Source organism: Tenrec ecaudatus, chromosome 17 (assembly GCF_050624435.1).
Source record: "Tenrec ecaudatus isolate mTenEca1 chromosome 17, mTenEca1.hap1, whole genome shotgun sequence".
NCBI classification, from domain to species: domain Eukaryota; kingdom Metazoa; phylum Chordata; class Mammalia; order Afrosoricida; family Tenrecidae; genus Tenrec; species Tenrec ecaudatus.
The window spans coordinates 20,223,087-20,235,418 of record NC_134546.1 but is presented as its reverse complement, the minus strand read 5'-3'; the positions used below and the strand labels follow the sequence as shown (position 1 = coordinate 20,235,418).

General features: G+C 51.9%; 1 protein-coding gene across 1 annotated transcript in view; it reads right to left on the bottom strand.

The window, feature by feature from the left end:
* TOGARAM2 (TOG array regulator of axonemal microtubules 2) overlaps positions 1 to 8,598 on the bottom strand; it is a 56,409-nt gene extending 47,811 nt beyond the window's left edge. The window contains exons 1-2 of the mRNA XM_075536068.1: positions 8,476 to 8,598; positions 2,059 to 2,200 (exon numbers count right to left, since the gene is read on the bottom strand). Coding sequence (XP_075392183.1) covers positions 2,059 to 2,200; positions 8,476 to 8,598 — 265 coding nt within the window. The remainder of the gene's footprint in view (positions 1 to 2,058; positions 2,201 to 8,475) is intronic.
* Positions 8,599 to 12,332: the final 3,734 nt, after the last annotated feature.

Sequence of the window (12,332 nt, the reverse complement as noted above, 5' to 3'; positions counted from 1 at the left end):
CCCAAGACTTGACACTGGCCACAGGAGCCAGAGTTTGTCTGGGGACAGAGGAGAAGGAGGGTGGCCTCTTAGAGCACTCTGAGAGCAGGATCAGGAGGGAACAGACTGCGGGGGCTGTGCCCCTGAGCACCTGCCCCTCACAGCCCCTGTCCTCCAAGTCCCTCAGCCTTCTAACTGGGTTACCATCACTCCCAGCCCTGCCCTCTGACCCTCCGACCATGCTGCCCCAGTCGCCTCCACAGTTTCCCTCCTCCACCGCCCAACCACACAGAACCCTGCCGCCCTGGACCTCCACCCACCAGACAGCTCACTCCAGCGGCTCTCACGGGCTACCTGCTCACTGCCACGCCATCAACCATCACCCGCACGTGGCATGCCCTCATCCTCTTCTCACCTCTGTCTCTCACCAGCCCCCCACTCCCACCGCCTCCCGGCCGGCAAGTAGCAAAAACCAGACTCAGCTCTGATGGCATGAGGATGGTCAGGTAAATCCCATCCTTGCCCAGGGTGTGCCCTGCAGTCAGCTGGGGAAGCTGACGATGGATAAGCACTCATGCTGGGGCCTGGTGAAGGGGGCTGTGAGCCTGCACAGCAAGAGGAGCCTCCTGGGCCAGAGTCAGGGTCAGGGTCAGGGTCAGGGTCATGGACAGGAACAGCTCCCAGAGGAGCACAAGTCAGCCAGGAATAGAGGAGTGGGGCCTGAGGTGTCCACCCCCTTCATAGCGGTCCCTCTTCCTCCCTGCTCCCCCGGCCCCTCAGGCGCCTTGGTTTACAACCCTAACAAAGGTGTCAGAGGGAGACGCCCATTCTACACTCACCTCTCCACGAGTCTGTATCTCCCCTGCCCTGTGGCATTCTCAGGGCCAAGGGACTGATCTTATTACTCAATTGAATGTCATAGTATCTGACGTACCATCTCTGGGTACTGAAAATGGTTACTAACTCATCCAGCAGCTAACTGAAAGAAGGCTGGAGGTGAAGTCCACCCAGAGGCACATAGGAAGAAAGGCCTGGTGATCTACTTCCCAAAACATAAGCCCTGAAAACCCTGTGGAACATGGCTCCACCTGGCGGGGGTGGGGGGAGACGGCAGAGTCAAAGTCAACTCAATGGCCAATGGGTACCTGAGGCCCATAGGCCCTTCACACAGGTGTATGCACTGGACCAGGGGGCCTTGCCTTCCCCAAGCAATCCTCAGAACCTCCAGGGACTCGCCCCCACACACAAGAGCACCCGCCCTGGGTCTGCCTCCTGTGTGACTTGAGGACATAAATTAACCTCTCTGAGACTGTAAAGCAGAAGAGTTGGACAAAGGCAGGTTGACACACTATGTCTCCTGGAGTCTAAGGAACTGGAGGCGGATTTCCCATATCCCGAGAAACTTGGGGTCATGAATAACCTCTTCACTTTATTTCTAGATTTTAGTTTCCTGTTAAACTGTCAAAGCGGCAGATGGCTCGGCCCAGGCAGCCTCGGCGTTTCCCCGGGCAGTCTCACTTTCAGGCGGCATTCCTTCCTAATGGCGATCTGAACCCTGCTTCCACCCCTCACAAGTAGCCCACTTCATCTGAGGCGAGACTGATCCCTCACTTTTCAGAGCAAATCGAGGTTCACACAGCTGGACCCCCAGAAGCAGAGCCATGTCTGGAACTCCGTCTCCTGATACCATACACGCGTCCCACTGTCCTGCCTCACCAGCTAAGGAAGGGGGCTCATCAGCCCTCCCCTAGGACTCCACCCCAAGCCCTCACCTCCTCTCAGACTCACCACAGATTGACACCACAGGTGTCAGCCCCTCAGCCAGCCCGCGCTGCCTCTGACGCTGGAGGCCATAAGCAGCACACGTTCCTGGAGCCTCCGAGCCCCTCCCCGGGCCAGGGAGCACCCAGACACCGTGCTGAGCAGGCAGAGCCACAGGTAGACCGCATGTGGAGAGCTGGGAAGAGTGAGTGCGGCAGCCTTGCAAAGCTCCCAGACAGAGCATAGCCCCCGGAAACAGAGAAGACCCCCTATTCCCAGCCTGGCAAGCACCAGGAACAAGCCCCTAGGTGCGCCTACCTGGAGGAACATCGTCACAAGTGCCCATGCCCCAGGTGGAAAGGGTGCCTGGGAGGTCGTCCAGAGGGGGCAGCAGCTCCTTGCTGGTCTGGGGTACGGTCCTCAGGAGTCCAGAGGGATCCAAGCTTGAACATCCAGGAGCCTGTGGTGGAGCAAGCAGAGGGACATGGGGAAAGTAAATGAACACGTTCAGCACGGACTGCTTCAGTCTTTGGTCTTGAAGTCTGAAGAAGAAGGGCTGGGTGGATCGTGGTGCTGGCGAAGACTGGAAAGCACCGTGGACTGTCTGCCCTAGAAGAATGACAGCCATAATGCTTCTGAGAAGGAAGGACAGCTAGGCTTCATCTCATATACTTTGCACATGGTATCAGGAGAGACCAGTCCCTGGAGAAGGACATCGTGCTCGGTGAAGTAGAGGGGCAGCGGAAGAGGCAGACCCTTGACGAGATGGATGGACACAGTGGCTGAAACAGCGGGCTCAGACAAAACAGCAATTGTGAGGCTGGCACAGAACCACGCAATGCTTCATTCTGTTTTCCATAGGGTCGCTGAGTCTGAGTCAATGCCACAGCACCTAACAATAGCACACTGCCTCACAGCAAGCCTGGTGACACCTACAGTTGAGCAACTTCGTTGATAGTCAAGAGGTTGGTGCAAGATCACCCAGGGTGCCTCAGAAGAAAGGCCCGGTGACATACTTCCAAGAAATCAGCCACTGAAGATCCTGCAGAGCACAGCTCTACTCTGACACACGTGGGAGCAACCATGCATTGGAGTTGATGAAATGGCAACTGGGCTGTCTTTCTTCATCTATAGACTGCTTCACAGCATAGCCTCTGGGAGCTAAAGCATTCTTATAGCCAAGAGCTCTGCCCCTGGACCCAATGACACTCCCTTTGCCTGACATCGTGACTCTCAGATGCTGCAGTATCTCAGCATCTTGAGTCAAGCAAGAGTTCATCAAGAAGCACATCAAAGAAAGCTACCCACCTGTCTTCACTTTGACATGGAGACCTAGAGTGTCAGAGAAGGAGGAATTTAACAAGGTGGACTCTGACACTCTGTTTCCCCCTCAGTTTCTATGTACTTCAAAACCTATTACTCGCAACAAAAGTGCCCATCCCAACCAATGAAATTCTAGTCATCCAGAAAGAGAAACGATATCTTGCAGCATGCTACAACCTGACGGGTCCTGAGCACATGGTGATGAATCCATGGAAAAGGGGCAAATACTCCGATCTCTTTTCTATGAAATAGGCAAATATGTGGTAATCAACCACCACTTGTCAATGTGTCAGACTGTGGTGACTTGCATGCCACTGGCCTTTCAAATACCAGCAGGGCTGCCTATGGTAAGCAGGTTTCGGTCGAGCGTCCAGAGGAAGAGCAGACTAGGAAGATGGCCTAGGCAGACCGCTTCTGAAGGATTAGGCCCTGAGACCTCATGAAGGTCAGTAGAGCCTTCACAGACACGGCACTGGAAGATAAAGTTCTCAGGTTGGAGTGCACTCAAAACACGACTGGACAAGAGCTGCCTCCCCAAAGTAGAGTTGAGCTTAATGACTTGGATGGAGTGAAGCTTTCAGGACTGTCATTTGCTGACAGAGCATGACTCAAAATGAGAAGACGCAGGTACAAAGATCCATAAACAATTGGACCGTGGAATGTATAAAACCTGAACCTTGGGAAACTGGAAGTCATCAAAAATATCATGGAACACATAAACATTGATAATCACCACTAGCGAGCTGAGACTTGTTCTGACCACTTTAAATCAATCACCTGGTTTGCCGTACCAGGACTAACAAACTGAAGAATAATAGCACATTCAGCCTTGAGAAGAACATTTCAAGGTCTACCTTGAAGAACAGTGTTATCCGTGATAGGATAAAGACATACGTGTAAAAGGAAGAACAGTTAGTGCAACCAGTAGTCAGGTTGACACACCAATCACTGAAGTTAATGATGGAGAAACTGAAGAACGCTACCAGCTTCTTCAGGCTGAAAGTAATCAATGATGGAAGCAATGATGGAAGCAATGAATTACTGGCGACTCGAATACAAAATTTGGAACCAAAGAGAAAGGATCTGGACAATACGATGCTGGTAATTGAAACAAAGCTAGAGATCGGATGATGGGATTTTGCAAGATCAAAGGCTTCTTCATTGCAAATGCCTCTTTCCAACAATATGCATGGTGTCAATGCATAGGAACCTCTCCAGGTGGAAGACACAAGACTCAAATGAACTATATCTCTGGGAAGAGACTGATAGAGAAGTTCAATATCATCAGCCTAAACAAGACCATCAATTTCTCATACTTAAGTTCAGGTTGAAGCTGAAGAAAATTAAGATAAGTTGGCAAGAGCTAAAATACAACCTTGAGTATATCCCGCCTGAACTTAGATACCATTTCATGAATACATGTGACTCATTGAACACTAGTGACCAATGACCTGACGAGTTCTGGGATGACATCAAGAAGATCATCTATGAAGGATCCTGTGGGGGAAATCTTGAATGATGCAGAGAGATGGAAAGAATATTCAGAGCCTCTGGACCAAACAGAATGGGTGTTTGATCAAGGACCGAAGGTGTTACAGGAAGAAAGCAAAGCTTTGCTAAAAGCATCCGTGACAAACAAGCCTCCAGGAGTGGATGGACTATCAACTGAAATGTTCCAGCAGGTTGAGAAAGCCCTGAAAGCACTCGCTCATCTGTGCCGACAAATTTGAAAGAAAGACAGCTACCTAGCCAACGAAGTGGCAGATATTCATATTTGTGACCATTCCAAAGAAAGGTGAGCCAACAGAAGGTGTGAATTATCAAACAATATCATTACTATCATATGCGAGTGAAATACTGCTGAAGGTAATTTAAAAATAAACGCAGCGGTACATTGACAGGGACGCTACCAGTAGGTCAAGACAGGGTCAGAAGAGGAGGTGGCATGAGGGGTGTCATTGCCGACATGAGACGAATCCTGGCTGAACACAGAGACTGCCAGGAAGATGTTTCCTTGGAGTGTATTGAGTATGCAAAGACATTTGACTATGTGGACCATAACCAACGACGCAGATCACACCACATATTAAAAAGTAATGAGAACCCCGGAACACTTCATTGTGCTCAAGCAGCACCTGCCCATGGTCCAAGACGCAGTCGTTCTAACAGAATGAGGGAATGTTCCATGGTTTAAAATCAGGACAGGAGTGAGTCAGGATTGTATCCTCTCACCACACTTATTCCATCTGTCTGCTGAGTAAGAAATCCAGGAAGCCGGGCTCGATGAAGAAGCTGCAGTATCAGGGTTGGAGGAAGGCTTAGTAACCTGTGATGTGTAGATAGCACAAACCTGCATGCTGACAGCAAGGAGGGCTGAAAGCACTCACTGATGAACATTTCACTCAATGTCCACCGCAACTCAATGTAAAGAACACCAAAGTGCCCACAACCGGACAGATAAACAGCATCATGGTACGTGGAGGGACAGACTGAAGTGGCCAAGAATTTCATTTTGCTTGGACCCACAACCCATGCTCAAGGGGGCAGCACAGCAGTCAAGAAACCAAACACTGTATCTCCCGGGGTGACTCGCTGCCCAGCACCTCTTGGAAGCATCCCTTTGAGGTCTGAGACGCGCCTAACACAGCCACGGTATTTTCAATCACTTCCTATGCATGGCCAGGTCGGATGACAAATACGGACGTGTGGGGATGAATGGATGCAGGGGATGACGGTATGGGTGCAGGCTATTGCAAGCACGTTGGGCTGCCAGGAGAGAAGGAGTAAAGCTGACTTGGAGGAAATCGAGCAAGAATACTCATTAGAAGGGAGGGTGGAGAGAGCTTGTCTCAGGTACTTTGGGCACGATACGCAGAGAGACACGTCCCCGGGCACGGGCATGAAGCTTGCTGAAGTCGAGGGTCACCCTCGATGAGATGAATTGATCACGGGAGCTGCAACAGTTGTGAGGATGGCATTGAACCCGGCAAGGTTTCCTTCCGTTTCACCTGGGGCCACTGTGAATCCGAGCTGACGCCATGCCACCTAACTGCAACAGCAAACAGCTGGGTGACAAAGAGTACTGGTGACCATCAGGGTTGGGAGAGGGGAATGGCTTTTGCTCAGTGGATGCTGAGTTTCTGCTCATTCAGGTAAGAATGGACGTTGTTGTACAACGTGAAGCATGCCATCAACATCGGTGGGTTGTGTCCGCAGGAATCATTTAGAAGACAATCAAGTCGATCCCCCTGCCAGCCTCCCTGAAAGATGGCAAGGATGCTTTGTGCGTCTGCTCTCACGTGGGTGTTTGGTGAGATCTCCCTGGAAATCGGGTTTCTTTTAGAAAGTGCCTGTCTCTGGCTAAAGGTCTTAGCCCTCATTCTCCATTCACAGAACCAGCCAAGCCTCTGAGCTACCCGGAATCTCACTTCCCTGGGACTGACCACTGGACCACGTCTAGTCTCTTCCCAGCCCCCATTCTACCTTGCAGGTCAGTCACCAGCTCTTGCCCTTGACTTAGCTTCATTTTCTTTCCAGATGACAAATTCTGAGATCCCACACGATTTTTTTCCCCATGGCTGAAACACTGGTCCATTTCCATGTGACAAGCCAGGGGGAGGGGAGGCCAAAGGGTCCGTTTCCAGGCCAGGGGGAGGGGAGGAGGGCAGCCAGAGCTATTCAGTGATAAAAGCGGGGTTCCAGCCCACGTCTCCCCACTTGTCCTTCAGAGAGTCATTTTCTTTAGCTATCGTCTGGGGACATGGCAAGATGCACTGCCAACTCCCTTTAGCTAAGCAACCAGTGCCAAGTCAGGAACTGAGAAAACATGTCCTCCATCTGGAAGCCAGCCTGCCACTGTCCCCACCCAGGTCCCAAAAGGCCGAACAGCTCTTAGCAACCCTCTGGCCAAACAGAGGTCCCAGCCCAGCCTGGTCATCCTAGCCCCAGCTCGGTCCTCTTCTGGCCTCCCAGCTCAGGGCTGTCAGCCCTGTGGCTGCTCCATCTCAGGGGACATTCCTGCCTAGCGAGGACTGAAATCAAAGTGATTTCGCCACATGGCGCTAAGCAGCAGCCGTGAATCTCTGTGAGGCACAGAACTTCTCTGGAGCTGGGCAGGTCTACTCCCCAGGGAGGCACCCGCTCCGACCCAGAATGCCCTGAGCTTGAGGGGAGACTCAAGCGCCCAACAGAACCCGGAGGTCGTGTTCCAGGTCAAGACTGGCCTTCTACAGCTGAACTGTCACAAACAAGCTTGGATCCCCGGGGGTTGGGGACAGAGAGAGTAGGCAGTCCCAGGGAGAATGGACTATCTCGGTACCTTATGTGCAGAAAACAAATGTGGAGCAATAGCCGGGGGACGGTGGATCAGAGTCACCTGGGAACCGATGAAAATGGCAGATTCCAAAACACGACCTATGGCATTAGCATCTTCTAGGGAGCAGGCCGTGATGTCCCTGAGGAGCGCAGAAGGTTCAACAAAGGCTCAGAAGAAGTAGCGGGTGAAGCGCATCACTTCTGGGCTCACAGCTCAGGTCCACCAGCCCCCTGGCTTCTCTCTCTTGAGTCTCCCCTGCAGCACGATTCTTCTCAGATGTACACGGCGGCCCCCTGAATGTCAACTCGGTGGGAGCTGTTTGCCAGGAGGAGCAGGCCACTGGGATCTCTCGTCTGGTTTTGTTCTGAACACCTACAGGTGTCCGACGTTCACAAGGATGGAGAACCACAGGGCTATCATTTCGGTTCACTTGATCACAAGATCTCAGCTCTATGTCCTCGCTGTGAATGTGGTTATCACTGCCTCGATCAGTGTTCCCAGAGAAGACATGCAGCTGCCTGAGTCTGGAGAGCGTATGATTCTGCAGCCACCACTACTGACATGGGCCTCTGACCAAGACTGCCCCACCACTACCCCACCACTTCAGAATGGCACTAAACCAGCCCGAGGGACACCGCGGCACAGAGAAGAAATCACTCCACAGCTGTTCAAGGCAGCCCATCCGCAGGCCCCTTCAGGTCCACCCCTCCTTAGATCTGTCCCTTGGACCCTTCAGGCCCCTAAGGGCCCATAGGGCAGGACTGTGGAGGTGACAGCCCGCAGAGAGGTGACCAAAGCTGCTTCTGGGCAAGCCATCAGGTCTTATGGGTGAGCAGCTGATGGCCTCTCCTGCCCCAGAAAAATCACTTAAGCTCCCGGAAATTGAAAAACTCGTGTTCAAACGCTAAAACCAGAGTCAAGAATTCACGCACAAATGTGGGCAAAACATTGGGATCTGGCTATCCCAAAGCCAGAGCCCCAGGCACCACTCCACGGAGCCTGTTCGCATCCAGCGGGGCACCGCTGCGCCCTGGAGGGTGACTCTCCCCCAAGAAGCCTTGGAGTTGGGAGGGGTGGGGGCAGGGTTCTGCCCTCACTTCCAGGTGCTCTGCATAGCTCGAGATGCTGGCCCCTCCGCCCTCGGCCTCGGTTGTCCAGCTCGGTTCACAGGGTGGCCCACGGTAAGGAGCGGCTTGTCCGCTTCTCTCACCAAGAGTCATGGCTACAGAAAATCCATGGTGACCCGCGCCACAGGAATGAGGAAAGACGAGAAGAGGGACTCTCAAGTTTCAAGTGGAAAGGGAACAAAAGCAAAGACATCGGCTCCAAGGACAAAATTCCAACCATTCAGGCACTCTGCCCAGCCTGCAGGAAGACAGCCCCCACCTGCCTCCGAAGGAACTGGGTAGAGAATCTTTCCTTGAAACCAGTCCACACACAGCAGGGCAAGCGAAGGGCTTCGATGAGAAAGAAAGAGTCAGGGGAGAGAGAGCAGGGAGGAGGAGGAGGAGGAGATGGGCCGGAAATCCTGAGCTCGGGTTCCACCTGCCGACCCACCCAGGGGTCACCATACCCACAGCCCCTCTGTGTGTCAAAGATGCTACGACTTCTCCTTCGAGAGACGCTGAGCGATATTAGCTCCAGGAAGTCAGAATTCTCATCTCCTCAGACACATTTTCCAGAAACAAGACAATGGTGCCCAAAACAGGATCAATAGAAAAGGGGGGGGGGGGGGCTAGGGCCTACTTTGAGGGGAAATATTTTTTAAAGTTTACAAATTTAATTTTCGAACCCCCAAATACATCCCCCACTAAAATTCACCCCCCTGAAAAGAGGCCTCTTGCCTAGGCACCCTTCTTGTGACCGGGCGTACATTCCAGAATGTTCTTAAAGGTCCAGCTTGGCGCTTCTAGAAGCGAGGCTTCGGCATCAGACACAGGTGAGTTGGAATCCTGCCCCTGCCCCTCTGGAGATAGGGAGTTTTAATCCTTTGAGCTTCCGTGTCCTCATCTGGAAAGTGACCTCACAAGCATTTTGCTCGGATTAAATGGAGTAAACTGAGAAAACGTCCATAAGTTCGTGGAATCTTGAGAATAAAAGATAATGACTCACAAAGGCCCTTCTACATTGGACTTAGTGCCACTGCCATTAGAGAGTGGCTAATTAACCTCTGAATTCTTCCTTCCCCAGGAAAAGTAGCCCCCAAATTCACTCACCCCATATGAATACTTACATGTCCACACTCCCACACTACCCTGAAGGTTAGGATGGGCTAAGCCTCCATTCCTGCAAGACAGACCCAGGTGACAGAGAGGACCCCTCCCATTAAAGGGACAGGTGTGTCTACAGAGAGGGGGGCTCAAACTAGACTGCCTCGTTGACCTCTTCAAATTCTCACCCCTTATCCTGTGCTTCTCAGTGAACGTGACCTGTAAGTTAGGATGAAATAAAGAGATTCCCCGCATAGAAGGGCCAACCGTGGAGCTGAGTGGCCCTGCCTGACCAGGGTCCCTGCAGATGCTCCACAGAGCCACTGAGCCTGGAAGTGGGAGGAAAACCTTCCTTCGGGACTGAGGAAGCCGTCCAAGAAAGGGCCTGATGGGATGATCCGACCTGGGAATCTGGAGCCTGACAAGTGGGCTCAAGCCGAGAAAGGTGGACAGAACCATGATGGAGACCTAGAATGTTCTATAAGAGGCTGGGTTGTGCTCCATAGACTTTCTGAGGGAAATAAAAGAGTTATGCCCCTCTCTGTTTTCCTGCAGACTTCTTGAGTGGAGTCTGGGAAGGACTTCTGAGGAAAGGAAGGCCCATGACAGAAGTCAACTGCCAAGAGTTAGAAGCCACCCATCCAGCATCCGGACTGAGCACCAAAAAATTATTTAGCCAAGATGTGGCATAGTCAGTCCTATGCCCTGTAGATCTCTCTAGGGGTGACAAGTTAGCCACTCACCTCTATGCTCATCAAACGCAGGCACCTCACCCCTCCCCTCAAAAGAGGCAGCACACACACACACACACCCTACAAGACCTCCAGGGAAAACTGGGTGTTCTCAGGTGACCTCTTAGAGTTTACCTCCAGAGTTCAGTCTATTACTGAGAGTCTGAGACCCACCTTCGTTGAGCCAATTTATATCACACCAACCCTATGTGAGGGAGGCCTGGTCCTGGGTACCAGTATGCAGAGTGCTTGTTGTATGACCACCGGTCTATTACTGCAAACATGGCGCATGGACGTCTGGCATCCTCTAATTTCCCAAAGAGCGAGGAGAATCATGACCAACATCAACAGCCCCAGGCCGAGCACTCTGATAAGCAGGTCAGACACACACACCCCCTGCCAGCCTTCCTACTAACTCTGCTACGAGCCATCCCTCTCTACATCCCTGCTGGGCTGGACAATGTGTAGCAGTGGACACACAGAATTCACGGTCCATACTCAAAGTTATGAGCATTATAAGGGGAGTCACACATTATAATTCAGGATCAGGAGTGACTCGGGATACAGTTCTCTAATCAGGATATCCTCTTCTCAGTCATGTCCACAGGCAGGCCTCTCTTCTGGCCTTCAGCCTCTCAGCCACTCCAGCCTGGTCTCTGCCCTCCTCAGGCAAATGTTACAAAGCTATTGGCCCCACCAATACATGTCCAAGGGTGCCCTGTTTCACCAGGAGCCTCAGCTAAAGGAGCCCATTTCTCGCATCCGTGAGTCAGCAAGCCTCGCTCCCCTGACAAGAGTCCAGAGGCACCTCACCCCATCAACGAGCCTTCTACCCGGAGCGGACCAGGCAGTCCATTGTGCCATCTTGTCTAGACTCCTAGTTCTGCTGCTGACATCTTGTGCCCTCTCCAGCGCTCCAGCTCTCCCTCTGGTACCTGCATCCAGGAGGTTCTCAGCACAGGAACCCTGGGTCTAAGAGTTAAGTTCCATTCCCATCTCTTCTTTGCGGTAGTAATGAGTTCCCCTTCTGCTCTGGCTCTCTCTCAAGCCTAGTGGGACAGCAAAGTGATCGATCCTTCCCTCGTGACTCCATACATTTTATTTGCGTGGCCCCATCCCAACAAAGCGTTTCTCGCACTTCATTTGCACAGCCAGCCAGCTGTCCATTGGTGAGCCATATCCAGCTCATTTGCATAGTTCCACCCAATCATTCCATCTGAATTACAAGATGATGGCAAGAAAGGCTACGTAAAATCAAACTATCACACCACAGTTACTAAACTTCTCGGAGCCCTGTTGTAATTAAAGACTGAAGGTCATGCTGCGTAGACAAATGACGTCATCAATGTCGCTGTACTGAGCAGAGATCACAGCAGCTATGGAATATTTTGTGGAAATAATTCTGGCCCAAGATGATAGAGTCTACTTTAGAGTATGGTGACTCCAATGGGGGAGGGGGCAGAACCCAGAAAGAGGGGGTCAAGTTGGATGCAGGTTTGATCAGGATGATTAGAAGAAGAGTCAAGACCGACTCCAAGGTTCTCGCATGGCAGGTTAGGTGTCTTCAACTGAAAAATGCTGAGTCCTGGGGAAGGCAGGTTGATCTGTGACTCTGCTGGGCCACCGGGTACAGGATGAACGGTCTAGATCACAGGATAGGCTTGGAGACCCAAGGAAAAGAAAACTACAATCGGACCAATGAGCAACATCCTGATAAAGAACAGGAAGACTGACGTTGTCAAGAATCTCCTTTTGCTGAGGTCTCGGTGTCGTTAATGGTTATACCCATAGCAGCTGAGACCACAAGTAGAGGTGCCGTCGGCTCTGCAGACCTGGCCACCAAAGAGCACAGAGCTGAGGAAGACCCGAGAGAACAAGAGCGCGGTGCAGCTCCCCCCACCCCCCACTATCATGATCCGAATTCTACCTTGCTAGTCTGGATCGAGCAGAGGATATACACTGGTGCAGATAGGAGCTGGAGACACAGGGAATTCAGGGCGGATGACACCTTCA